Genomic DNA, 25,696 nt, shown 5'->3' with positions numbered 1-25,696 from the left:
CACTTCAGTGAGCACAGAGTTATTTCACCACAGAAATCCCAGGTGAACAGCCACTCTTCAGAGCAGAGAGGCGAACGAGGTTGGCGTTAATTTTTGCAATTACATGAGAACACCTTAATTTCCTTGCAAGCGTGGCGCTCACAGCGCATCCCCAGGGAGCCCTCAAACACTTCAGGAACACAACATCAAGGCCACGTAGAAACATTGTGAAAATAAAACCCCAAACAAGGTTTATCTCGTGGAACAGCACGAGAAAACATTTACAAGAAGGGCTCGGCCTTCCCGTCAGAGGGGCTGGCAGCGAGGGCAGCGCCTCACAGCGGCGGGACGGGGCGGGTGGTGCCGCCATAAGGGCTACGGGCGGGGAGGGTGCATCGAGGAGCCTCGTTAGCGCAGTAGGTAGCGCGTCAGTCTCATAATCTGAAGGTCGTGAGTTCGATCCTCACACGGGGCAAGAGGGAGTCCTCCTTTTCTACCCCCATTTCAGCAAACAGAAGCGAAAATACGCGTTTTGATTTATTTTCGCGACATTTTATTTCTTAATATTTTTTAACTTTTAATATTTTTATTATTAACGTTGTTATCATTTATATTTTTTATATTTTTAACCCGTTTCTCCCGCTCCCCCCACCCGCCAGAGGGCGGCCGACTCCCCCCCCTCCTCTCCCCCCCCCGCCCTACACCTCCCTGAGGCGATAACGGCCGCCGCGCGCCCGTTACCGCCGGGGGGGCGTGGCCACACCCGGCGATCCCCTCCCCGATTGGCGGATCCGCGCCGAGTGGGCGTTGCCCTTTGTCCGCCCCGCCCCTTCCGGCGCTTCCGCCCCGGGGCTCAGTGCGGCGGCGGCGGCCGCCATGGCGGTGTGCGCCCGGCTGTGCGGCGTGGGCCCGGCGCGGGGCTGCCGCCGGCGGGGGGCGGCGAGGGAGCAACGGCGGGGAGGGGACGGCGACAGCGAGCCCGACACCGACACGGAGCCCGAGGAGGCCTCCGGGGTAGCGGTGGCTGCGGAGGACGACGAGGAGACGGAGCGCATCGAGGGCTCGAGGCCTTCGGCGGGCCCCGCTGAGGCGGGCCGGGCCCCGCTGTCGCTGCTGGAGCTGCCCCCGGAGCTGCTGGTGCAGATTTTCGGTTCGCTGCCCGGTACCGACTTGCCCAGCCTGGCTCGGGTCTGCACCACCTTCCGCCGCATCCTCCGCACCGACACCATCTGGCGGCGGCGCTGCCGTGAAGGTACCGCCCTGGGGAGGGGGCTACGGGGGCTGGGGGGGCTCGGATTTGGGGGGTAGGGGGTGGGGGGAGCACGGTTTTGGGGGGTTGAGGGCGGGTAGAAGGATGTGGGGGGGTGAGGAGTTCGGTTTGGGGGCTTTGGGGGGGGCTAAGGGGGGCTGGGGGAGCCTGGTTTGGGGGTGGGGAGTTGGGGGAGGGATGGGGGGTACGGGGAGGTGGTTGGGGGGTTGTGGGGTGAGAATGGGGGTGTGGGGATAGGGATTGGGGTTTGGGTTTTGGGATGCAGCCCCCGAGGAGCAGCAGGCTCCCGAGAAGGTTGGGGGGGGTGAACCCCAGGGGTGCATGGGGTGTGAGGGGCTGGGCAGCAAAATGGGGGGGCCCTGGGATGGCAGTGGATAGATCCAGGCCCTGGGAGAGGTTGCCTTCACCCCTACACAAATCCTGCAGATGGGGGAATTTTGGGTTAAAGGGATAGGGAAGGAGCAGTCTCTGCAGTCGGGCTGCGCTGGGAAGAAGGGAGGCACCGGGCATGCAGCCGGGAGTCTGAGGAGTGGGGGCTGCGTAAAGGGGATGTGAGGAGCCCCCTGTGTCTGCAGGAGGTGGGCAGGCTGGGTAGGGCTGCTTGTCCTGCCCTGGCTCGGGATGTGCTGTGCTGGCATCCCAGGGGCTCCTGGTCCGCATGTTCGTGTCCTGGGGAGCATCTCGGAAGGGTGCTGTGCTGCATTAACACAGAAATTAGGGGATGTGTTGTGTCTTGGTGTGTCCTGCTACCGTTAGGCTGTGATTCTTACTCTTTACTCCTCACCTTTACCTCCCGTCAGCATGACTCTGTCCCATTCTTTAATCCAGTGGCTGTTAATCCCACCTCCAGGTCCTGTCCTGCTGCGCTCATCCATCTCTCTTCGTAGCCTGGTCCTGCCAGGTGCATCTGCTGCCAGCTCCTGGAGTCACACACATTTTCTTGTCATTTCCTTTCTGTTTTTAACACCAGGAAGGGCATGAGCATGAAGAATGTAGGTATGGAAGAATGGCTGTCTGCTGTAGGCAGTGGAATGTGCTCAAGTGCATTAAACCTTGCAGGGATGAGTTCTTGCTTTATCAGCACTATCCAGGAACCCTTGGGCAGTACAAAGGCTCTGCCTAGAAAATGTGCACCAAAGCGTTCTTATTTCTTCGCTCAGCATGGGGTGATCCCAATAATTTAGCGTTTTGTGGAGGCAGGCTAATAAAACAGCATCGTTCTCTCCTTGTACTCCTCTGCTGATGCAGGTTTGTGCACTTGATGAAGGGTTTGCAAAAACTTCACCAGTTCTCAGTGCTTTGCACAATCCTGCACATGTGTAAGTAATTACCATCGTGGCAGTACTGTGTCTTTGGATGTGTGCATTTGTAAATATAAAATTGGTCACCATTTCAGGGACCTATTTTGTAGTTAATTCCTGTGCTTGTGTTTCAGTGGTACTGCTGCATACACTCAGCTAATTTGTGTTCAAATGTGTGCGACTACCTGGTGAGATCAGTTACCTGGGTACATATCTGTACATATCTGGGTACAGATATGGACTTATTATAAAAATTTAAAATATTATATAAATACCCCTTTAAAATCTAGAAATTCTGACCTGTATTTCCGTATAGCAGTACAGCACTGACTATGTGATAGTCAAACACCAGATGTAATTAATTACCTTTTATAATCTCTTTCAAAACCAAGGCACTTCCTACCTAAGGACAGTTCTTAATCACATCCCTGTTTCTCTCTGAGTTTAGCATGACGTGTCTCGTTGTGAAGCTGCAGGTCCTAGAAACAGAGCGAGAGCACGAGTGCCAGCCACCTCGTACCCTTGTCTCGGGCAGGAGCAGCGCTGGGTGCGAGGGAAGGCCTGGCTGTTGCCCAAATCTGCTGGGGCACTCAATCCACTGAGAGTTGGTGTCCTCCTCTTGTGCTGTCTCAGTTTTAGAATACTCCTGCAACCGTGTTGTGGCTGCTGCAAACACCCAGAGGGCTCGTCTGGAAAGGGAAGGAGTGGCTTGTGCTGCTGATTGTAAACCAAGAGAGCGCTGGGACTAACCAGGAGCAGTTGTGTAACACTGGCGTGGCTGTGTTGGGACTGTTGTCCTTTTATCATTGCAACTGCTTGGGGTAAACAATGTCTCTGAATTGCTGCTTTGGCAGGAAGAGAATTGCAGCGGCTTTCATGCGTCCTATAAATAGGAGGCTGCTGATCTCTGCAGTGGGAGCAGAGTTAAAGCACGCTTCACCCGTGCTCGTGGCCTGACCTACCTTGATTAACATCTGAGAGTCGATTTTAATCAGTAACCATACCTGGAAACAGCCCAGCTGTTCACAGTAACCAGATCCAGAACTTGCCTGAAAAGGCTTTGGATTGTCACAACCATCTCCATTAACTTCTGAACCTGCTGACAAGTGTCAGCCAAAGGTGTTAGAGACGCTAGCCTTCAGCAAGCCTTATAGACAGAGGTTCCTGGGCAGGAGCATGGGAAATCTGGTTTGTATCCTCAGAGAGGGCGTTGCTGGATGGAGTTTAGCTCTTACAAGACTCCATGAATCCATGCAGGAGCGTAGCATGCAACTGCTCCCACAACAGAAACTCTTTCTTGTGGCCTTAGTAAATAAGAAAGTGGCTTTTATGAATCACAAGGCTTTAAACTCCCTTCGTGTGAGGTTAGCGCATTGCGTGGTGTTTCCTTGGTGAACCGTGTAGGCTTTTCTTCCTCTTCTAACATGTTCTTTGTCAAGGAGCTGTCTAAAAGCCAGAGGTTTGCTGTTTCTCACTGCCATGGCAGTGCACAGCAGTCATCCTGCAAAGGGTCTCAGGTCTGTTGCAAAGTTGTAGATCTGAAGCTCCCTGTCTCTCTCCATTTTCCACAGATGCTGTTGTTTGTTGCAGGTCATGACTCCTTTTGGTCAGCTCCTTGTTTGCAGTTGCAGAGCGTGTCAGTGGTAACTACAAGCCTTCCCCTGGGGGAAGTGTTTGGGAAAGCATCCCGTGTATTTTAATCCGATAGTTCAGCCTTTGGAAACAAGAAGCCGGTTCCAAATTCGTCCCCCCGGTATTTCAGGGATGCTGTCCTGAGAATCTCCTGTTTTCATGGTGGCTAAAATAATCCTGTAAGTTTCTGTGCCTTCTGTAAGCGCGCATTTATCCGGGGCTAATTAGAGTACTTGATTAGTCAGGGCACAGTTGAAACGTAGCAGTCCTAAGTGTGTCAAGCCCTTGCAGACATCCTCATTTCCTCTGAGCTACAGATGTCCACGTGCAGTGCTCGGGGCAGCTTTCTGGCATTGCCATGCTGAGAAGACACAAAGAAAAAGCAGTGGTTTGATCTTTGGTGTGAGTACAGGCTTTCTTCCCTACACTGGTTGACAGTGGTTTGTTTTTTTATATAAAAAGAACATGTTTTTGGCATCCAGGGGGAGAGAACTACTTGTCCAACAGCTGCTCTCAGAAAAACTGTGTATTTATTTATTTTTTAAGATAGTGAAAACGCTCCCTGTGTCCAGAAGATTGTATCAGCTCGTTACATGTGGGGGCTACCTTTCCACGTCCTTTAAATTCCAGCACACGTGGCTGTGGAAGCAGCACCCTGTCACCACGTTTGGCAGGTCTTCCAGGAGCTCGTTGCAAACCTCGTAAAGCAGACTTTGCAGCTGGGCAAGCAAGGACTTTAAAACCAATTTCCAGCCCCATTTTTGAAGCAGGATTAAGCAGGCAGTTTCTAACCGTATAAAATCCATGTGTGAATTTCTGTGGCTGTTAACTCCTTAAAATACTCAGTGAGCTGCAGCACCGAGGTGTTTCTTTAACAGAAATTCCTCTTCAGTGCAGTTAAGCATTAGGAAGCACGAGTCCTTTGTGGCTTTCTGGGAAAAGGCTTTCTTCTTTATAAAGAAAACCTCACCAGTTCTATTTTTCTGTAACTCTCGAAGCTCTACCTACCGGTAATTCCACGTCCCTCTTGTCCTCTGGATTAAAAAGAAAGGGCCAGCTTTCTTGCTGAAGACCTTCAGAGTTTTTGTAGGCGCTGGGAGCCGAGAGATTTATTTTTCTCATCAAGCAGCTATCATGATGTTAACAGCTCATGAGTCAGAAGCACTGAGCTGCTGCACTTAGCCAGAGTTAAGCCATCAGTCTGGGGTTTCGGCTGCTTGCAGTTGGGTTTGCTGAGCAAAACAGTAAGGCAAGCCTTGGGTTTAATGTCAAATAGTGTGGAACGATATCGATGTTTGTCTTTTTTTCCTTGAAGGGAGCTTGAACAGAACAGCGAATCGTTCCAGGAAGGATTTCAGCTGCAGAACTTAGCAAATGCACCTTTATCGGGGTTCTTGCTTTCAGAAAATTTCCCTGCAGGTTGTCAAGGGCATGAGGCTGGGGCAGAGCTCTTCCATCAGCCCCATTCCCCCTGCAGCCAGTTGTTTGGAGGTGCCTGCTGGAAGTCAGTCTGTCCTCGAGCTGCGCTGGGACTGCAGCCGAAGTGATTTACAGCTCTAATCGGGAAAATGCTGCGAGGAGTCAGGACCTTCTAGAGGAAGGCAGAATGTCACTGTGCTGGTACTGCTGTCGGCAACGTGGAGAAGTGCCATTTGGGCAGGATCCTCTGCGTGTCTCCTCCCTTTCTGATGCAGTATGAATACCTTCAGTGACGCTGACTTGAAGCTAGCTGCAAGGCCTGCTGCAGAAGGCACGCATCTCGCGGCTGCTGTGGCCAGGTGAACGTTTGTTTACATGGAAATTGCTGGCTGTTTACAAACAGCAGGCTATCACCCCACTGCTTCTGTCACCTTAGAAGATCTCCGACTTTCTGATCAGCTGAGGAAACATACTGTTCCCTCCATCCCTTTGATGTAATTCCCAGACACATGCCTGCTTGTGTCCAGAGGCAGGCTGGCAGCTGAGAGCCTCGCAAAGCCCTGCAGGAAGGGCAGACGGGATGACTGCAGGCTGGGTCTGAATTTCCAGCCTCCAGCAGAGCTCTGCTTTCCCAGATCTGCAGAAGGGCCGTGCAGGGTCAGCTGGCAGTAGCCCAGCACTAAATAGCTTGTTTGTGCTGGGCTGGATGTGCCTTCCTGCAGGCTCGGCTGTCTGCTTGCTGCCTAATTGTGCCTCCTCAGCCCACCTTGGGTTTGGTGCACGTAGAGCTTCCTCTGTGGCAGTCAGCAGGACTTTTGCAGTGGCCTTGTGCATCTTTTAATAAAGGGCAGTGCTTTTGTGCCTTCTGCCTGCTCTTTTATCGAGCTTGCTGCTTCCCCAAAGCAATGTCACGCAGGACACACGTTCCCCGGAGGCAGGCTGACAGGGAGCTTCGTGGGTGCTTTATCATCGTGTCCCACAAGCAGGGTATTTATAGACTGAATGAGGTTGAATTCATTCAGGGAAACTTCTGCTGTGCTCATCTGTGAAGATGAAGTCCCAGTTTGCAGCAGGTTAGTGGTGTTTGGCAGCCCTGCTGGGTGGTTGTTGATTCAGGGCGGCTCAGCTGAGGATAAGCTCGGTGTTTAATGGTTTGATGAGGGTCTTTGCAGCCCTGCTCTCGTATCAAATGTCTGACAGGTGTTTGGTATTGCTGGGGGAAGCTGCTGTTTGATCTGGGGCGTGGATGTCTTTGATGTCAAGGAGGATAGCTCGCTGTACAGAGAGCTAATGGGGTTGCTGCAGCAGCCTGCTTTTTGTTGCTGATGATTTTTTGGGATCTCCCTCCTCTCATTTCCTCCCTCTGGTCTTCTAACGATTTCTTGCACTGAGTGCTTGCTTTTTTTTCTTTCCTTAGAGTTTCTTAGAAGTTCAGTGACTTCCTGAAAACAAAACGAGATGATCTCATTTTCTGCTTCAAAGCTGCCTTTAAGGTCTCTGGATTGCTTTGTTTTGAGGGCGTTCTGTAAGCAATCAAAGCCGTTCGAGCGTACAACAGACCCATCTCAATCTGATCAGCTTTCCAGTGTAACCATATCTGTACACGCTGATGCCTGTTTTATGTCTCCGTTTCATTCTTTTTAAAGGCTGTGACCTTTTCCTTAGGATCCTAATAAGCTGTTTTCTCTGTTGGGTTCCTCGGTGGAAGTAAATAATTACTACACACCACCATGATTTGATCTAAATGAGCAGACATTCCAAGCTATAACGAGTACGTCTTCCACATTTCACACCCTTCCCAGACTAGGTGTAAGCTGCTGTAATTTTGTGGTGTTTGTGCGTTCCTTATGGTGTGTTTGTGGCGAGCATTGCTTGCAAAACGTATTAGGCTCCCGATCCCAAACTGCAATGAAATTACATCCAGCTTTCCATTTTCTCTGCAGAAGAGCAACAAGATCCTGGACTCAGGTTGCAGCTTTCAAGAATGTCCTGATAAGATCCCATTTTTGCTCAAAGAGTAGATGTGGAGGTCCTGGGTAGCAAACACCTTTGTGCCTGAGCTATGTTACCTGTGTCGTTGCAGAATACGGCGTCTGTGAGAACCTGCGGAAGCTGGAGATCACCGGGGTGTCCTGCCGAGATGTGTATGCCAAACGTAAGTGGTAGAGCTGGCACAGATCCGCGTGTCCTTGCTTAGTACCAACTCTGAAACCACAGACTTGTTGGGTATTTAGTAAACTTTGACAGAATAAGCTAGTCAGAATTACCTTCTAACAGCAAGGGCGTCTGTAAAGTTAACATCTTTGGGATTTTATTTAATGCTGAGAAATGGGATATCTACATGTATGTCCCCCACTCCTTTAGTAGGGAAAAGGCATGGAATTTAAGTTCCCTATAGAGCATAATGAAGGTTTCTCAGTCTTTCCAGTTTGTTTTATCCTTTTCAGATCTTGCTAAGGATTAACTGATACTTTTCATAGCTGCAGGCTGCCCATGCCCTAAAGTACCGAAGCCTTGCTCTCAGTGGAAGGATGCCATAATGCTAGCAGAGGGAAAGAGCAGTCAGTAAAGGGGTTGAGCGTGACTTTGGGCTGCTCCTGAAGGAAGTGTCTGTGTTTTAGGGATGGCTGTGAGTGGGACCCCAGCTCCTTAGGCCTTCTGCAAGATAAATACACAGTCCTACAGTGGGGAGCAGGGTCATCAGAGAGGAGAAACCATCTCCCCATCCCCAAATCTGGTCCTTTGCAGTCAGAAGCTGAGCTGATGGCTCTGAGAGCTCCCGTGTCAGCACTGTCAGGCTGTGTTATCTTGGTTGCGCCACCACGAATTTTGTAAGGGTCTGTGGTCCTTGGGATAAAAAGAGAGATTTAACCTGTGGCACTTGAACTGTGGCTTCTGGCTGTTGAGATCAGGTCCTGTTTTATGTAGCAAAAGCAGTAACTGTCCCAAGTTGTATCACGAGAAGTCTCTGTGGGCTTTTCAGAGCCAAAATCCACTTCCACATGTGCTTTATTTGCTGAGCCTTGAAGCAGCGATGACTTCAAGCATTGATCTTCATGCTGGGAAGGAAGAACTTCTAGGTTTTAATCCCATCTGTGTTAGACTCGCTGAGCATCCACAGGCAAAATTACTTCATCGCCTACTGCCCTTCTTTCCCTGTCTGTGCACGTGAAAGGGAGCTGCCTGATCTGTCTGCAAAGAGCTGCACTTGACACGAGGACCACCTCTGCGATAGATTTCATTGCATTTCTGAAGAAGAACCGTGCCCTTATCCGTTCAGCAATCCTAACTAGCTTGGCTGCTAGCTAGGAATGGCCAAGCACTACTCAGGGTGCTTGGCAGCTCTTTCTGGCTTTTGGGGGATGCACTGTCTTGGCTCTCCTGCTCAGACTCACCATTTTACCTTGTTGCAAACAATTAGTGGTTTCAGAACAGCTTCCTGCTGGTGTGACCCCATTTTCTCTGCTGTCCTGTAAACCTCTCTAATTGCAGAAGAGTTAATTTGGGGCTACTGGCAGAACTCACACAAGCTTTTCTGCCCACTGAGCGTGCTTCTACAGGAAACAGTGTGGGAAATGAGGGACGGAGCTTAAGTGTTAGAGGGCATGATTAATGCAACACCTAGGTTATCATCCATGTAGCTACTTGTCCTGAGATGAGACTGGAGGCCCTGATTTCACTTTTACTTCCCTGGATGCCAGTTGTAAATGTTGTCTGAGGGAACCTTGAACATGCTAAATTGTGTATAAGCAATTCTATCTGTCTGGGCTTGAGGCTGGGGCTGATGGAGACAAATTGGTGCACCACAGCTGGAAGTAAAGCCAAAAGGGAGTTGGCCCAGCCTGCTCACAAGGTTACGTGCTGGTTACGGTGGAGCTGAGTTCTCTGGTACTTACCCTGCTGTGTCTGTTCAGGTATAAACCCACGGGTGAAGTCGGGGCGTTTTATGAAAATCCTTCCCGACTACGAGCACATGGAGTACAGAGATGTTTACACCTGCCGTACGTACCTCCTGCTGGTTGATGCTTCCTGCACTGAGCACACACGAGATGCTGCATGGAGTGTGACTTTTTGCTTTAAGCAGATTATTTTGGGGTGGATCTTGGGGCTGTACGGAGGGCGTTGTTAGTCAGCTCTTTCTGCTGCTCATGAGTGGAGTGGTCTGACCCTTTGGAGTGAGGAGGGTACACAGTGAGGTCTTCTTTTGAAATGCTTCAGGTTAAAATATTGTCCTGGCCAGGCCCAGAAAGAAGGGTCAGTGAAGAACACTCAGTCAAGGAGCACTTGCTCTGCTCTTTGTGCATTGCCCCTTTCTTAGAAAGCATTCAAATACCCTGGTCAGGACTTCTGAAAGCAAGCCTAAATAAACTCTGGACTGGCAAAAAGCCTCGCCTCGATCCAGATGAGCTGCATTCAGGCCCACAGCCCTTCCTATACTAATTCCATCCCTGCACAGTGAATCCTTTCAGCCACCACCCCCTCTCTAGGAAACACTGTTGGTATTTCGGAGATTGTGATCTGCATTCTTGATCTCAGTCAAGAAACTACTCTGGGTCAACTGTTCTTTGCCTCCTGATTCCGTGTTTAGGGCAGATTACCCAACCTTTCAGTCTGATGCTCAGTCCTCTGCAGGAGTTGGAGGGAGCAGTGATCAGACTAAATCCCTGAAAGAGGCCTGGAGTGCTTAGAGGGGGTGTTCAGCTGTCCCCTGTTCCGCAGGGGGAGGGTAATTAATAAGTTCTGCAAACTCAGGTTACTAATTCACTGCTGCTTAGGAATGGAGTTTTTCCACACATGCTAACAAGCCGAGTGGATGCTGCTGTTTAGACTTGCCTGTGCCAAGGACAGCTGAGCATGGGCCACACAGATGATCTCCAGCAGCCCACGATGATGGTGTTTTTCCTGCAAGTCACAGCAGACGAGCAGCAGCAGTGCTCAGCAGGAATTTGGAGTTCTGGCAGTCCTGCCCGTCAGCACCAGCCGTGTTCAGGAGCTGGGGGGGGTGGAGAGGCTCCTCCAAAGCTGCCCCTCGGGATTTGGGCTTCCTTTGTAGGTTGCTACCCGGGTAATTGCTCTGAGCGTGCAGTTTGTGGTGGCCCTGAAATGGCATTTTGTGCTGTTCCCTCAGCTGTGAATCCTTCAGCTGCAGCCCCAAGCTTCTGAAGTCTGACCCTCTTTCCTTTAGGGGCTTGATGTATAACTTGGGGAACAGCCAGTGCGTTTTACGACGTGGTTGCCTGTTTCCCTCTTTCCCCACCTGTGTGTTAAGTCTGCTGCCAGGATTTGGCGTGTGAGTGCTCCCCAGTTTGTGCTCGTGCAGCGTTAGGTCAGCTCAGATCACTTTCCTCGGGGTTTTCAATGAGGGCTGACACTTTGCTCCTTCCACTAGCAGGGCAGTTATTGCTGGCTGGGGGGCTGTAACTGCTTGTCTTGGTATCTTGCTGCATCCCGGGAGCCTGAGTTGCAGTAGGTCAGGTCTTCTCCAGTCAAAGCAAGCCACCTCTGCTTTAAAAGCTGCAGAATTCATTGAAAAACCCTGTTTTAATTTTATTTTATCACCCTCAAACCTGGAGACAGGTAATGTAATAAGATCTAATTAAAACAGTAGCATATGAAAGCATCTACTGTGCTGCTGTTTTAATAACCTGTTCTGGGGTTGCAACCTGTCTGTTCATCCCGCTGGTGTTTGTGGTGTGCCAGCTCTGTGCTGCTTGCTTGGACCTGCTCTGCATCTGCTCAGTGTCACTTCCTTGCCCTGTGGCTGACTCTGGTGGCCAGCACAGGCGTCAGACCCTTCCTAAGCAGCCTCCTGTGGCTGGGAGCTTGGGCATTCACTGCTTTTTTTTTCCTAAGCCCTTCTTCCCCAGCTGGATTCAAGCTGCTTTTTCATCTGGAGAGCTTGCAGGGCTGTGCGGCAATGTGGATAACGCCCAGGCTGGGTGGGGGTTGCACTGAAGCTTCCCGTGGATGTATTTTTGTTCCATTTGGCAGGACGTGGGCTCAGAAATTTGGATAGGCGAGAGGCTCCTTCAGGACTGAGAAGAATTGGAAGTGCACATAGCAGAGGAAAGCCTTGGAGAAAGACCCAAGCGCTGTTTTCTTTCGAGGAGTGGGGAGGGAAGCAGCTGTCAGATCCATCCATCTCCTGCCACCGAGTGCCAGAGCTGGAGCTCGACGGGTTGTCCCTGCTGTGGATAGAGCTGGAACCCAGAGGCACTACAGCAGGAAAAAAAAACAGCCAGAAAAATGGAGTCAGGCTTTTGCTTTCCATTTGTTCAGGCCTTTAGCTAAGTGCCAGCCCAGTAACTTCTTTCTTCTGGAGGTTGTGCAGCTCTTTCAGCCTCCTCCACAGCCCCAGGCTTGCAGGTGACGGGGCAGCTGGTGAGTTGGGCTGTACATGAAGCAGCCATGGTTCCAGACCTGCTGTAGCTCCTGGAGCTGCCTGTTTGCTCAGAGGGAGCAAAACCAGGGCTTGCCTTGCTGGGCAAACACTTCCCTGCTCCTGCAGAGCCTGCTGGCAGCAGCTCCCAGGGGGTTTCAGGCAGGAGCTGGGGGAGAATGAGGGAAATACTCCCTGCTTTGGATAGCTTAGCATCGAGTTTTCTGCCCTAAAAATAAAAAAGCTGGGTTTTATCAGCTCCACGGACAGGGTGGAGCAAGCAGATTGCGGCGGGTGGAACAGCTTTTACGCATACCAGTTATTAATGTGTAACTGCTGCAGCGAGACCAGGAGACGGGGAATGTGGTTCGCCTGCTCGCCTCCGTGCTGTTTGTGCTGCAGTTGGCTCGCTGAGTGAAACCAGGCCATCGGTCCTAAATTGTTTACTGCACTGGAAAAAGTTTGCTGCGGGCCAGTTGGCAGCAGCTCCGGACAGCCCTCCCTGCTGTCCTAAACCTTGGTGGAAGTTCTCTGCTTCGGTGCAATAAAAACATCCCCACGGTTCTTGCTGTCCTGGGTAGTTAAAGGAACAAAGCTGCACTGAATCTCAGTTCTTCCTGTAAAGTGATGTGAAACAAAACCCACTGCTCAGCCTCTTCTGTAGGTTAAAAGTGGTTCTTGTGGCTTTCTGAGTTGGCCATGAGCAGCGTTGTAAGGTCGGTGTGGTGTCTCCTTGCTGTGTTCTTAGAAATTACATGCACCCTGCTGTCCCCACACAAAATGCCAGGCTGTGCATCATCCTGTATGGAGGCTGCTGGTCGTTTTATGGACAGAATTCATGGCTGTGGTTGTAAGGCATGGAGGCAAGCAGCATCTCCAGGCTTTTGTTAGGGTAGTTCTGTAACAGGCTTTAGATCCTGTTTACTGAAAACTTTCATATTTGACCTTCATTTTTGGCTGCTTTTAAGGACACAACCCTACAGACAGGTTTGTCTCTGCAAGGAGGGGAAATTCTTTCAAAATACTTGAGTTTCCCTGTCCCTTGCTGCCTTTGTGTCCTTATTTTCTGTTGTTTTGCAGTCTGAGACACCGAGTACGTTTTTGGTAGCTGGAGGTGGCAGATACTTTTTGTTCTTAGCTCTGGGTATGGCATGTGATTTGCATCAACAGGACCGTGTTGCAAAAGCTTTCTGGTTGTTCCTGCTGAGGTATCTGGTTGTGTCAAGTCCTGGAAACGAAATCCTGCCCCTGCAGCGGGGCAGAGCTTCAGAGAACCTCAAATCCGTGTGAACCTGTGGGAGGCCTCAGCTGAGAAGCTCCTCGCTGCGGCTGGGTGCAACCAGCTTTCACTTCCTTCGTCAGGGCTGCTGGGGGGGTATTTGGGCAGCGTTGTGTGCGGTTTGTGGTAGCCTGCCTTTTTCTTTCTTTTCCCCAAATGCCGATTTCCTTAGCTCGATGTGCTCACGTCAGTGTCTCGCTGTTCCCTAGTGCTGCACCGATACCGCCACATCTTGGGGTTATGGCAGCCGGACATCGGGCCCTACGGGGGACTGCTGAACGTGGTGGTGAGTACCTCCCTCTGGGGCTTGGGAGTAGAGGACTGGGAGCCTTCTGTGTGCCACTCTCTAGTCCTGTTTGCCATCTGCATGGTAGCAAGAAGCCTGAACAGCCACCACTCAAGCTCATGACGTGTTCCCAGAGGTTGCTTCTCGGATCCTTTGATCATCACCACCTTTATGCATTCAGTCCTTTTGTTTTTCAGCTGCACTCCAGACAGCCACAGGAACAAACAAAAACAGGAGGAATGTTTCAGGGCAAGGCTTCATTTGGTCTAATGCTGATATTCCAGAGGCTGGCATGGGAAGCCATTCCTTCTGCTTTGACTACAGCAGAGACTTGAGCCCATCACTTTCACCTACAGCTGAGCATCGTGCAAAGGGTTTTGCTCTTGTGTTCCTGTGGTTTACCTTATTATTTTTTTAACCAGCAGTGCCTAAGCCTAATGCATCAGATAGAGCAATACTGGTGCAAGACCTGTGGAGCCTGCCACTTCTGGTGCTGCTGGGGAGAGCAGTTAATGAACATTTCTCTCTGTATTGTTGAGAGCTGGGCAAGAAGCTTGTCTGAATCCCTTATACTTTGCACCAGGGCTCAGTAGGTGACAGGTTGAACCGTAACATAACAAGGCCAGTGCAGCTGTGGGGTTTTGCAAGGGTCAGTTCTGTGAGCTGGTATAAGAGTGGCCAAGTGCACCAATGCTTACATGATTTTGTGACCTTATAAAGGCAAGCGTGCCTCTGTGGCACTGCTCTGCTTTTGTCTCATGTCTTGTTCTTTAGAAAACATCTTTTTCTCTGAAATTGTAGGGCTGGAGGGGAAGGATTCTGTTAGGCATGCAGGAAGAGGGCTGGCACTTGTACCTCTCAGCAGAGGGGATTGTTGCTTCCTGTGCTGTCTGTGAGTAACGGAGCCAAATAATTCCTCATCCAAAAAGCACAGATAATCATGAGAAGCAGAACTCCATGTGAGTATCTGCCAGCATGAGCTCTCAAACCAATTAGAGCTTGACTTGCTGTGTGGTCTCTTCAGTGCAGTCTCCCTCTCCGGATCCTGCGCTCCAAGCATCCGTCACAAAGTCCTTTGCGGTAATAAAAGCCTGATCATTTTCCGGTGGTGCAGAAAGCCTCGTAAAGAAACCCTCTCCCTCTTCACCAAGGGTGTGCTGCGAGTGCATATGGTCTGGTTTAATTGCTGGAAAGCAGTTTGGAAATGCAGCAAGCTGTTCTGCAGCTCCTGCCCTGATTGAAGAATAGACCCCAGACTTGTTTGCTGCAAATGTCACAGAACGTGGGCAATGCTGATATGGTGTGACTTGTTTTATGTCCCTCTGCAGGTAGATGGCCTGTTCATCATCGGGTGGATGTACTTGCCACCTCATGACCCTCACGTGGATGATCCGATGAGATTCAAACCTCTCTTCAGGATTCATCTCATGGAGAGGAAATGTGCGACTGTTGAGTGTATGTATGGTCACAAGGGGCCTCACAATGGTCATATCCAGGTGAGCTTTTCTAGGATTTTACACCTCATGTGTCCTAGGGGCAATGTGTGTGCACACACCTTGGATCTAGAAGTAGATTCAATAGAAAATACATGTTTTTAAAAGGATGTGGCCTTCAGCACCTTGTTTTATGTGTGGGTTCCAGCTTTATCCTCATTGTGTCTTCCAAGTTGTATGGGCTGCTCCCTGTTCTGAATTTGTCCACTGTCCATTAAGGCTGTTGTACTTTCTGCTGTAAGACTGGAGCTGGGTGGGGGCATTGATAAACGTTCTTGCTGAGATAAAGGATACACAAAGAGGCTTTGTCCAAGCAGGGATGCAGACCTGGTTGGTTTTGCAGCACTAAGATGAGACTGTGGGAAGGCGACTTGGCATCATCCATTCAGTACAGTGAATGCTTTGAAAAGCTTCCTGAGGGGTTGTTTCCTCTTCCTTAAAATAGAAAGCTCAAATAGAGAAGCAACTTGAAACTAAGGAATTTCATTAGAATGCGCTGGGGTTTTATTGCTTTTATTTCTCTATCCTGTAGCTGATGCACTCGATATCACTTAATGGTATCTCTCCTGTGCCAGAGTCAGTAACACCTGTTTTGTAAAGCATGTACTCTAAGCAGTCTTAGCTACATCATCCCTAGGCATCTCTAATCAGGTCTGTAACCTGCTAAATTCTCCTCCGTGCTAACTACAGATCGTAAAGAAGGATGAGTTCTCCACGAAATGCAACCAGACAGATCACCATCGGATGTCAGGGGGAAGGCAAGAGGTAAGAGTGCTTTGCTAAGAGCCTGGCTTAAGGCTGCTTGTATGCCTCCTCTGTGAAGATAAAGCACTGCTGCCTTATCTGAGCTCTTAGCTAATATTGGGATCTGGGAGATGGTCTTCAGGGTTCCAATTTCTGTTTATCTGAACACATATGAAATTTGAAAACCCAGGCTCGTAGCCTCAGGCTGATCTACTCTGAGCTTTTTTGTTTCAGTAGAATTGTTTGTGACTTGAATCAAAACTTAAATCTGCCACACTTAAAGAATTGCAGGGTCTTGGGGAACCCCTTCTGTTTGTGCCAAGGGGCAGTTTAAGGTCACAATTTATGAGATCAGTTCATTGTTACACCTGCAGAATGCCTGGGTGGAGACCCTTGCCTTACCTCAGTGCATGGCAGGGTGTCAGGATGGAAACTGTCAGCTAATAAAATCTTCCAGGTAGCAGCATTTTCTGCCAGGAGCCCAGCTAGCTAAACATGACACGTCAGTTCCTCCGAAGATGTGCTGTAAGGTGTCTGCCTGCTAGCAGGAAGCAGCTGGGTGGAAGGTTTAGTTCAGCGTTTGCTGGTTCTGTAGCAGATGAGAAATGCGTTAATACTTCCAAAGCGCTGCGTTAAGTATGTGTGGCGTTATGGTAATTGGAGGATCTGGCTTTAGAAGATAAAGCAGGTTTGGGATATCACTCGGCAGGCTGCTATCTTAGCGTAAGCTGTTATCATGCTAACTCATGTCAGGGTATTAACTTGTCAGAGCTGGTGCGGAGGTACTTTGGGAGACTTTTTCAAAGGGCCCTTTGGATTTAGATGCATTGTTATTATATCAGCAGGATTTAACCTCCTAAATCTTCAGTGCCTTTCAAAAGCTGCCCCTTTTATGTTCAACGTGCCAGGACAGAGCATGGGAGTGGGCTTCTGGGCACACAAATGGGTTTCTGCAAGGTAGGTCAGGACATAAACAGTAGATCAGCTGCTTCGCAGTAACAGATGATGCTTATGCTTTTATTCTGAAGAGACACACTGGCTCTACCTGAGATTTATTTGAAGGGAAGCATATCTTTATTGTGTAGGGCCTTGCAGGTGTAGGGCAGTTACCCTAATGGCTGTGTGTTAAGCATTTATTCCCAAATCAGGCACGATCTGCTGTCAGAGCATGTGCCCTCTCTGTGGCTCAACTCTTGAGTTGTGCTGCTGTGGTGAGGTCACGCTGGGGTACTGCCCCTCTTTCAAATCCAACACCTCTGTCGTCCTGCAGGAATTCCGGACGTGGCTACGGGAAGAATGGGGTCGGACTCTGGAAGACATCTTCCACGAACACATGCAGGAGCTCATCTTGATGAAGTTCATCTACACCAGCCAATATGAGTAAGGGCACCAGCTCTTCTTAGGTATTAAGGCTGCTGCGACTGCGAGACCACATTAGATCACTTCTTCTGAAAATGGGGTGCTTGCAGTGATCTTTAACAGCCAAAGGAACATCCCTGTGTAGTTTCTGTGTCTGCAGGCTCTGTGCAGACATACGGTGAAGCACAGTCCTCTCTGTTTGTTCAGAGAGATGAGATGTAATGAAAGCAATACTAATAAAGTTCCGAGTTCTTTAAAATAACTATGTGCAGTAAGATGGTTTTGAGCCATCTAACAGTGCTTAATTTGAAGACAGAGAAAATATCTGTGATCCCAAGGGGCTTTTTGCTTATTTTCCATGTTAGTAAACAGCGTGCTTGGTAGTGCACTAGACAGGAATTGCACAGTCCCTGAGAACTTGTTTTATCTCTGACTGTCACGCCAAACTTCTAATAGCAGCCACCTCACTGTAGCACATATTTAAATATGCTTCACTCCTAGCTTTTCCAGAAATGCCAGGGAGTGGGGAGGTTTGCCGTGACCTTGCTGCAGAAGCATCCTGGTGTGCTAACAAGCGCTGATAGAGGGAAGCGGAGGGTTGGTGTGTTTGCATACATCTGAGTGCAATCTGTGAAGCTCGTTGGCAGTGCTGAAAACACAGATCCCACCTCTGACTCAGTGACGACCCAAAGCTGCATAAAGGAGCAGACTGCAAACACATTCTTCGTTTCCAGGGGTGCTCCTTTAACCTCCCTGACCTTTTCTTTTTTTCTTTTTCCACAGCAACTGCTTGACGTACCGACGCATCTACCTCCCTCCTAGCAGCCCTGATGACCTTATAAAGCCAGGTCTCTTCAAGGGGACGTACGGGAGCCATGGGCTGGAGATTGTCATGTTGAGCTTTCATGGAAGGAAAGCCAAGGGGACTAAAATCACCGTGAGTACATTTTCCTTTCTCTCAGCTGCTGACTAAAATGTTGTTTTATTGATGCCAGGATCCACAGGAGAGAGGTCTCTGGAAGGTAATCAGGTGTTGCCGCCCCAAAACCTGTTCCTCATGGGGGTTGGTGGCACCAGTGAATCTGAACATGTGCAGCATAGCTAGAATGAGCTCTGCAAAGTTTTTTCATGCTGCTACCTGGCTCTCTCTCCTTGTTCTGTCCCTACCAGCTGCTTTCTGAGAGCAGCTGGTAGCAGGTCGCTGGAGATCACTTGTGCATCTGAGGAGCAGGTACCAAATGTTAGATGCTCTTCACTGAAGCCAGCCATGCTAGTGAGCTCCTTCCTCTCTATAGAGGGGATTTGTGACAAAATGCAGATGCTGCTTTGACTTTTTCATCCTTGCAAGTACAGCCAGACTTGTAGCATGTGATGTAAAATTCTGTTTCTGGGAGATGCAGACAGTTCAGGGAACAAAGAACGAAGCCTGATGCCTTTTCTTGCCGATGTGACGGTTGTGGAATAGGGTAAGGCTGCAACCATCCTGCTGCTCCCTTTCTCCAGGGAGATCCCAACATCCCAGCTGGCCAGCAGACCGTGGAGATTGACCTGGCACACCCTCTGAGGCTCCCTGACATTGAGAACCTCCGCGATTTCAGCGAGCTCTCCCGCATCGTCCTTGAGGTCCAGGAGCAGGTGCGTCGCGAGGAGCAGGAGGAGGAGCAGCGGCAGGAGGGAGAGGACCGCACCCAGCAGGCTGCCTCCCAGCCCGCTGCTCAGCCCCAGGGAGGAGGAGAAGGTGCTGAGGGAGAAGAGACTGCAGCTGGGGCCGAGGGGGCAGCCCAGGACAAGGCACCAGCTTCCCAGCCTTTTGTGCTGCCCATGGGAGTCATATCAAGGAACGAAGACTATCCCCGGACCTGCCGAGTTTGGTAATACATATAAGATAGCCTACTTGTGCCAGTTACTTCTTGAAATGGAAAGAGTGACCTTTGAGGCATGTGCTGTATTTGTTTGTGCTTTACCTGCACACAGATCTCCCAGCCTGTTATGCTCAGGCTTTCCTCCTCCGCTGTCTTATCTCCTATGCTCTTGTTTGATCCTTTCTTATCGTGCTCTCATCTCCAGTCCCGCTTCCTTGGTAGATCTTTATCCTGTTAACTTCTCAAAATAGCTCCTCTCCCGTATTTTGCCTTTTTTGTTTTCCTCCAAGAGCCGCCTGGCTCATCTGTTTGGAGATCTGTTGGAGCTGCTTCCTGTTCCTGCGTGTCATTTGTGTTCCTTGGCTGTGGGAACACGGTGCTCTCTCCCACCCCTCCCTGGCGTCAGCTGCCGGCTCTGGAAGGTGCTGAGCACCACAAGCAGTTGGTGCAAGTACTCAGAGAGCCTCGAGGAGTGAGACCTGGAGTCAGGGAAGCAGCACACTAAATGAAGTGTGGAAAAAGAGCCCAAAAGCTGAGGCTCAGGCAGGTGACCTTCAGCCAAACATCTGTGCTGGTGGAAAAGCCTACCAAGAGCTGGTTAATCCCAGCAGGCCCCTGCTGTCACAACCAAGCTGTGTTTGAATAAAACCCAGCTCCACCTGCTGCTTGCTTGGAGGTTAGACTGACCTTTACTCCTCGCCAGCTCCTGATAGATTTTTCTTTTTTTAGATTTTCTTTCTCTCCCTTCCCCTGGGTTTGTCACAAGGCTTGCCTCTCTGGTCACCCTCTCCACATGCGTTTCCTTTTCTGTGAGGATTCTCTGGGCCTAGGTTGAATTTTGAGTCCCAGAAGTGAATCTCAGCTGGAATACTGAGCTGAACTACAGAAAAAATCATCCGTGGGGTGCAGGTGCTGATCAGAAGGCAAAAGCCTCAAGAAGGCACAGATGAACGTACATAGCAATGCAGAGTTTTCTTTTCTTTGTATGATTCTGCAGTGTCTTTGTGCTGTGTGATAGAAATGGGTGATTTTATAAACTCCCTGCTCTGTAGCACCCGTCAGCACGTTTGTCAATAGCTTCGTCTTAGTTTTTATTAATTTATTTATTACTATTTTTATTAAATGTTAGGTATTCATGGCTGTTGTCAACTCTTCTTTGCTGTTCCTCTCTCCCTGCAGCTTTTATGGGACGGGGCTTATTGCTGGCCACGGCTTCACCAGCCCCGAGCGAACCCCGGGTGTTTTTGTTCTCTTCGACGACGATCGCTTTGGATTCATCTGGCTGGAGCTGAAGTCCTTCAGTCTCTACAGCCGGATCAAGGTCTCCTTTCAGAACGCCGAAGCGCCTTCCCGGGAGGCTTTTGATGAAATGCTGAGGAATATTCAGTCGCTGGCTACTTGACGGGTGATGTGTGATGGACAGGGCTAGGGGTTGCGAAGGCTGCTGCACTCCCCAGCCAAGATGGGATGGGGATTCCTCGTTCTCGGTACCTCTGAAAAAAAAAAAAAAAAGCATGCACTTTTAATAAAGCCTTTTTACCCCAAATGTACACATCCCTGTTAAAATATCCGTGACTGCCCTTTCCTCCCTGTCACCCCACACTGCTCCCCAGCAGTCCTTGGTACCCAGTCTGTAACGTAGCTTTGTATAGCTGAAGGGATCCTGCAGAGGAGGACACAGAGCTTTGTTACTGCAAAAAGAATGTGCTGCAACAAAAATAACTCACGGTCAGGGGTGGATCAGAGAACATCTAATCGACTGGATGGACACAAACCCTCTGCTGTGACCATTAGCAGTCTCCCATGAACGAGCCCTCCTTCAGGGAGGGGACTTTTTGAAGCCTTTGCTGTGCTCCTGGCCAATCTGTCCTGCTGGGAGAGCTGCTTTACCCTCCTGACAACCTGCCTGGTCCCCTGCTGCAGGCTGGCTGGCTGCCTAACGAGCAGTTGCATCGGTGGTGACAAAGCACATCCTCCTCTCCAGGAACCTTTCTCTAGGTGCAGCGTCATCAGCAGGGGCTGCTTTAGTGTACCTGCATCCGTGGCTGAGTTATCAGAGTGGGTATTTTCCTTCTGAGAAATTCCCCCAGCGTGGCAGCGAGGAGGTTGGCAGTGCACGTGGCGTTGCTCTGGCTTTTCTGGAGCTTGGTGGCCGTGCTGTCCCTGCAGCTGGGGGTCTCCCTGAGCACAGAGGAGAGGATTCTTGTTTCTTGGAGGTACACAACTGGAAAATGAGTGTAAGCTGCAGGAGCTGATGCACTCAGAACTGGTTTTGTACCTGAAAAGTTCATCTTAGATCTTGTAAAATGGGGCTGAAAACCTAAAGGAGGAAAAGTAAAGTGAAGTGAGCCCAAATGCAGCCTTTTTGACTCCTGCCTGCAGTGGGTAGCAGCAAGTGCCAATGTCACTGGTGCTGACATGACCCCAGTTTGGTGTCATTCTTGTGTCAGGTTGCCTTGCACAGTCTGAAGGAAAGATGAGGCGTTTGTATGTTGCTGTGGCTCGTTCTGGTGCTTACGGTCGGTGCTGACAGGTTGGTGCTGCTGCTCTGCTCACAAGACCTTTCTGTTCCCTTGCTAGTTGTGCTCGTTTCATCCCCGATGATTGCTCCTTGCACAGAAAGCTCCTGGGCTTAATTTCTTTCCATGATGCCTGTGTTCTCCGTGGCAGATCTGAGCTCTGCTGGGAGCTGTGGGCTGCTGCCGAGGGAGCCACGTTCCCCACAGAGCGGCCTTTGCAGCAGCGTGCTGTAGGAAAATCCTGGCTAGTGCTAGTCTGCAAGCTGTGAGTTGTGCTTTAAACCATCTCAGTGCGTTCTGTTGTTAATCCTGTGCAGGAAGAGGTGACGGGGTCCTTGTGTGAGAGCAGCTTGGAAGGAAGGTCGTGGGTGCAAGTGAGAGAGAAATCCTTTGGAGTTCTTCTCTGGCTGTGGGGGTGAACTACACGTCTCTTCCTAATACCAGCTGCATCAGTTTGTCTAACAAAACCCCGTCTTTACATCTTCTGCAGGTTTGGGTTTATAAATGTGTCTGTACACGCCTTGTGGTGAGGATTTGGGCCCCCTCTTACGGAGAGGCTTCGGCCGCTGCCTGGCTCTGCAGGCTGCGAGCAGCTCTTTATTCGCGCTCTCACAAGGGCTTTTTGCCATTTCTGGCTCTGAGTGTTCCCTCAAGCTGTGTGAGAGCCGAGTCTCCAGCAGGGGTTTTGAGCAGAAGGTCACGTCAGTCACAGGATTAATTCCTGTCTCTTTGGATACGGTTTCACAAGCCTCTGAGAATCTGAAGGTGATTTCGGGCGCTTTTTTCTTTGCTTCCTGCTGCCTCGTCAGTAGCAGAAATCCTGCCTCTGTGTTCCAGGTGAGCAGCTGAAGTGCTATTGCCCTTCTGGTGAACAAGCTCTGAGGAATTGGTTCTGAGCAGCCTGCTGGAGGTGTTCCTGGTGGTGTCAGCAGAGGGAAGAGTCGGCTTGGATCTCAGCCCAGCCCCACTTGGGGCTAGGAGAGCTGCTGGAGGGAGAGGCAGGGTGGCGGTTCTGAGCCTTAGCACACGGGCAGAGGTGAGCTGAAGCTGAAATGGGGCACCTCAGCCTCTTGCTCTGGCTGATGAGCTGTGTAAGGGAGACAAGCACGTGCTTAATGCTGCAGACACAAGTTTCCAGCTTCGTTATGCAAATCAGCGATACCTGAAGACATTAGGAGCCTGCTTAGCACCCGGGTGGCTGGTTTATCTTGGAGCTCAGTGTCAGGCTGGTGCAGCCAGTGAGAAAGCTGTTTTGGGCTCTCCTAAGAGAGCCTCTGGTGATGAGAGAGGTCCCTTGGGCAGCCGTTTTAATCACTTGTCCTAAAACCATCTCTGCTTCCATTGCTATTTTATCTGTGGTCCTGATTTGTGGGTTCCTCCTTCCTTCAACATCCCCGCTCACCTGCAAAAAATAAAAATGAAAATGAAATTTTACACCACTGACTTAATTATTAAGGTTTTGGCTTTCTCAGCTTGAAAACCCAGCCTGTCCTGATGCACTACAGGCTCTTGGCCGGAGCCCTGAGTCCCAGCCCTGTGAGTCCAGCTGTTTTTGTTGCTCTCCTCCCTGAACTTGCTGTGTTGGGTTTGCTGAGCGTGCAGAGGTGTAGGTGTGAATCCCCGCCGTGCCATCAAACGCTTCTCGAAGTCGCAGCTCACCTTTTTCCTTTCTATCAGGAACCTGCTGGGGCTGCGAGCCCTCAGGCAGCAGATGGCAGGAGTGCTTTGCTCAGGTCTGGTCAGGGGGAGGACCTGTTGGGCTGCTCTCTGCACGTCTTTGTGCCTCTGCTCTGCTTCTAGCTCGTCACTCCTGGCCCTGTTTGCTGGCAGAGGTCAGGATCTGCCTTCTGGAGGCCAGACCTGCTTGTCTGCCCGGGGAGGAGGCTTTGCAGAGGCAGGGAGTGCTGCGGGAGCCGCTCAGACGTCAGCTCTGCCTTTGTAGGAGCACCTTTGTGGTGCGCCGACTGGCCTCAAAATGTCAGTGTGCCAGCCCTGATTAGAGGCAGAGCTGCTAGTACACGGTGGCTTTATTCTGTCTAGAGCAAAGGCAGATGAAAAGAGCAAATTTGGTATTAATGCTTCCCCGTTCCTTTCCCTTCCCCTCTTCTACTCCTCAAAGCCTTGCAGGCTTTTGTGTGGGGTATTTCAGGAGCGGATTTTCTCCGCTTTGAGCGAGGAAAGCTGGCAGGATGGTGAATCTGGAGAGACTGGCATAAATATTGTGTGCTCCTGTGCCTCTGATGGGCCCTTTGGATCTGTTTGTGTCAGAAAAGCAGAATGAGGCCACGGGGAGTCCTGACTTCAGCTCTGAAGGCTTTGGGAGAGGGGAATGAGCAGGAGGAGCAAAATTTTGGCACTTGTAAGTGAATTGTTAAAATGGGCAGGATTAGCAGTGTGCCCAGGTTTGTGGTGGATGCTGCCAGCTGAGCAATTCTGCAATTCCAGCAGCAATTTCCGCTGCTGCTGTGCCCTTCTGTAGAAAAACTTGGAGACAATTGTCTTTACATCTTGATTCCAGATGCTGGGGAAGGTGGAACTCACCTTGTCAGGGTTAAGAAACCTCTTGGTGGAAGGATTTGGGAATAAAAGCCTTTACAATTAGGTTGCAGAGCAGCCTTGCCCAAATAACCACAGCAGGACCTAGGGCTTAATTCTAATTTAGGAGCATTAAGCAAGTGACTGACGTGCTGGAGCTGTGCGTGCCCTGTTGCCAAAACACGGGGGTTTGGCCAGCTGGAAAACAGAAGCATCAAAGATCCACCCAGTTTGTTTGTGCTGGGGCTGATTTCAGAGCTATAAATACGCCGTGATCAAGCGCTGTGGTTGCAGGAGCCCTATTTCAGTCTGCACGGGCTCGCCAGGTGTTTGTTTGGCTGGAGGAGGATGGACAGAATTACTTCAGCTTTGGCTACCAGCCTCCACGGCGGCCACTGGGATGGCAATGAAGTGGGAAACTTGTGCTGGGGAGAAAGCAAATCCATGTGGAAGCTTGCTAGGAGGTGTAAAATATAGGAGGAAAAAAAAAACCCAGGCAGCTCAGTGTTTGCTTTCAGAGAAGGACGGCTTTGTATTGCTTTTTATTAATTAAAAATGAGTGGGACTTCATGGGAGTGTTGGGTGTTGTGTGGAAATGGGTGGCATAACCTCGGCTTGCTCGTTTAGGGGGTGATGATGTATGGACTGTCTCGTGGCTGATTGCTCAGGTGGCCAGCGAGCTGCTGCTGCGTTCAGCTGCCCGAGGATGCCCTGCTGGGACACGGAGGTGGTCGAGGTGCGTGGTCAGGCTGTGCAGGGGGAGATAAGCCACCACCACGTGAGTGCCACCGCCCTTTTCTGTGCTGAATTAAAATGTAGGACTCCGGTTTTCGCTTGGATTGCAACCTTTTTGATTTTTCAAGGAAAAGAGCGCTCGGATCAGCTGCGTTCGTTAGCTCCATTAAAGCAAGCTGCACTTTTTTTTTCGTGGACTAATGCTGCTCCTTCCTCTGAGCAGGCGTGCCCTGTCGGTGTGTATTTGCACTCAGCGCTTCAAAGTGACACCAAGGGACTAATCTGGGCACCTCCAGCAGGCTCAGCGTGCAAACAAGTCTCTCCGAAGTGGCTGTTATTAAAAACGAGGAGGAAAGAGCAGAGCCCTGCCTCGCACAGAGGGCGGTGCAGGGGGAGAAGGTGAGCTTTTCTTTCCCAAATGCCATTTGACATCCAACACCTCCGCTTTCGTGCCACAGCCCTCTGTGTGGAACACGATAACAGGAGTTTAAATAGCTCGCCTGCCCTGCTGGTTCCCCCAGCGGAGGGCTGGGGCTCTGCCTGCCCTTTTTTTTTTGTTTGTGGGTGTGAGAGGAACGGGGCCATATGAAAGCCAGACGGGACTTTGCAACGCTGGGGCCTGCTTCATCCCAGCTATCAGAAAGCTGAGCAAAACGTGTGTGTTACTTTTACACCTAACCATTATAACCCCAGGAGCCTTTTCCAGTTTCAAATAATAATAAATAAAAAAAAAAAGGTTTTGTGAACTCATTTGTGTGCTTCTTTTATTTTTTTTTTTGTTATTCCAAATAAAGGTTTCGGCTGAGTTGCGCCTTCCTGCTGTGCAGCACCCTGTCTTCTGTCTCCTGATGAGTTAATTTCTTCCTTTTTCTTTTATTTGGTGAGCAGCTAACCTGACCTCCAG

At 50.2% G+C, this 25,696-nt stretch overlaps 1 protein-coding gene and 1 non-coding gene across 3 annotated transcripts; both read left to right on the top strand.

Moving 5' to 3' along the window:
- Positions 1–381: 381 nt before the first annotated feature.
- Positions 382–454, top strand: TRNAM-CAU. Its single transcript has one exon. It is a non-coding gene; the product is annotated as a tRNA-Met (tRNA).
- A 401-nt stretch (positions 455–855) lies between these two features.
- Positions 856–24,536, top strand: FBXO31 (F-box protein 31). 2 transcript variants are annotated; one of them, XM_032195345.1, is made up of 10 exons: positions 856–1,231; positions 7,685–7,756; positions 9,516–9,602; positions 13,469–13,545; positions 14,874–15,041; positions 15,729–15,803; positions 17,053–17,162; positions 17,925–18,078; positions 18,645–19,012; positions 20,183–24,536. In XM_032195345.1, exons 1-10 carry the CDS (start codon positions 856–858, stop codon positions 20,403–20,405), a joined length of 1,710 nt encoding a protein of 569 aa, XP_032051236.1. In that variant the 3' UTR covers positions 20,406–24,536. The 2 variants fall into 2 exon arrangements, with proteins under 2 accessions (XP_032051236.1, XP_032051237.1); XM_032195346.1 differs by lacking the exon at positions 9,516–9,602.
- Positions 24,537–25,696: the final 1,160 nt, after the last annotated feature.

This window comes from Aythya fuligula, chromosome 12 (genome assembly GCF_009819795.1).
Source record: "Aythya fuligula isolate bAytFul2 chromosome 12, bAytFul2.pri, whole genome shotgun sequence".
In the NCBI taxonomy this organism is placed as follows: domain Eukaryota; kingdom Metazoa; phylum Chordata; class Aves; order Anseriformes; family Anatidae; genus Aythya; species Aythya fuligula.
The sequence above is the reverse complement of the archived record's forward strand: the minus strand, read 5'-3'. Positions and strand labels throughout refer to the sequence as shown.

What these genes read in the sequence shown, in the direction of transcription:
- FBXO31 (XM_032195345.1), top strand. Translation starts at nt 856, where the DNA reads ATGGCGGTGTGCGCCCGGCTGTGCGGCGTGGGCCCGGCGCGGGGCTGC. An exon ending in CAGAGATGTTTACACCTGCC is followed by an intron (nt 9,603 to 13,468) that starts GTACGTACCTCC and finishes GCTGTTCCCTAG; the next exon opens with TGCTGCACCGATACCGCCAC. An exon ending in CTCACAATGGTCATATCCAG is followed by an intron (nt 15,042 to 15,728) that starts GTGAGCTTTTCT and finishes TGCTAACTACAG; the next exon opens with ATCGTAAAGAAGGATGAGTT.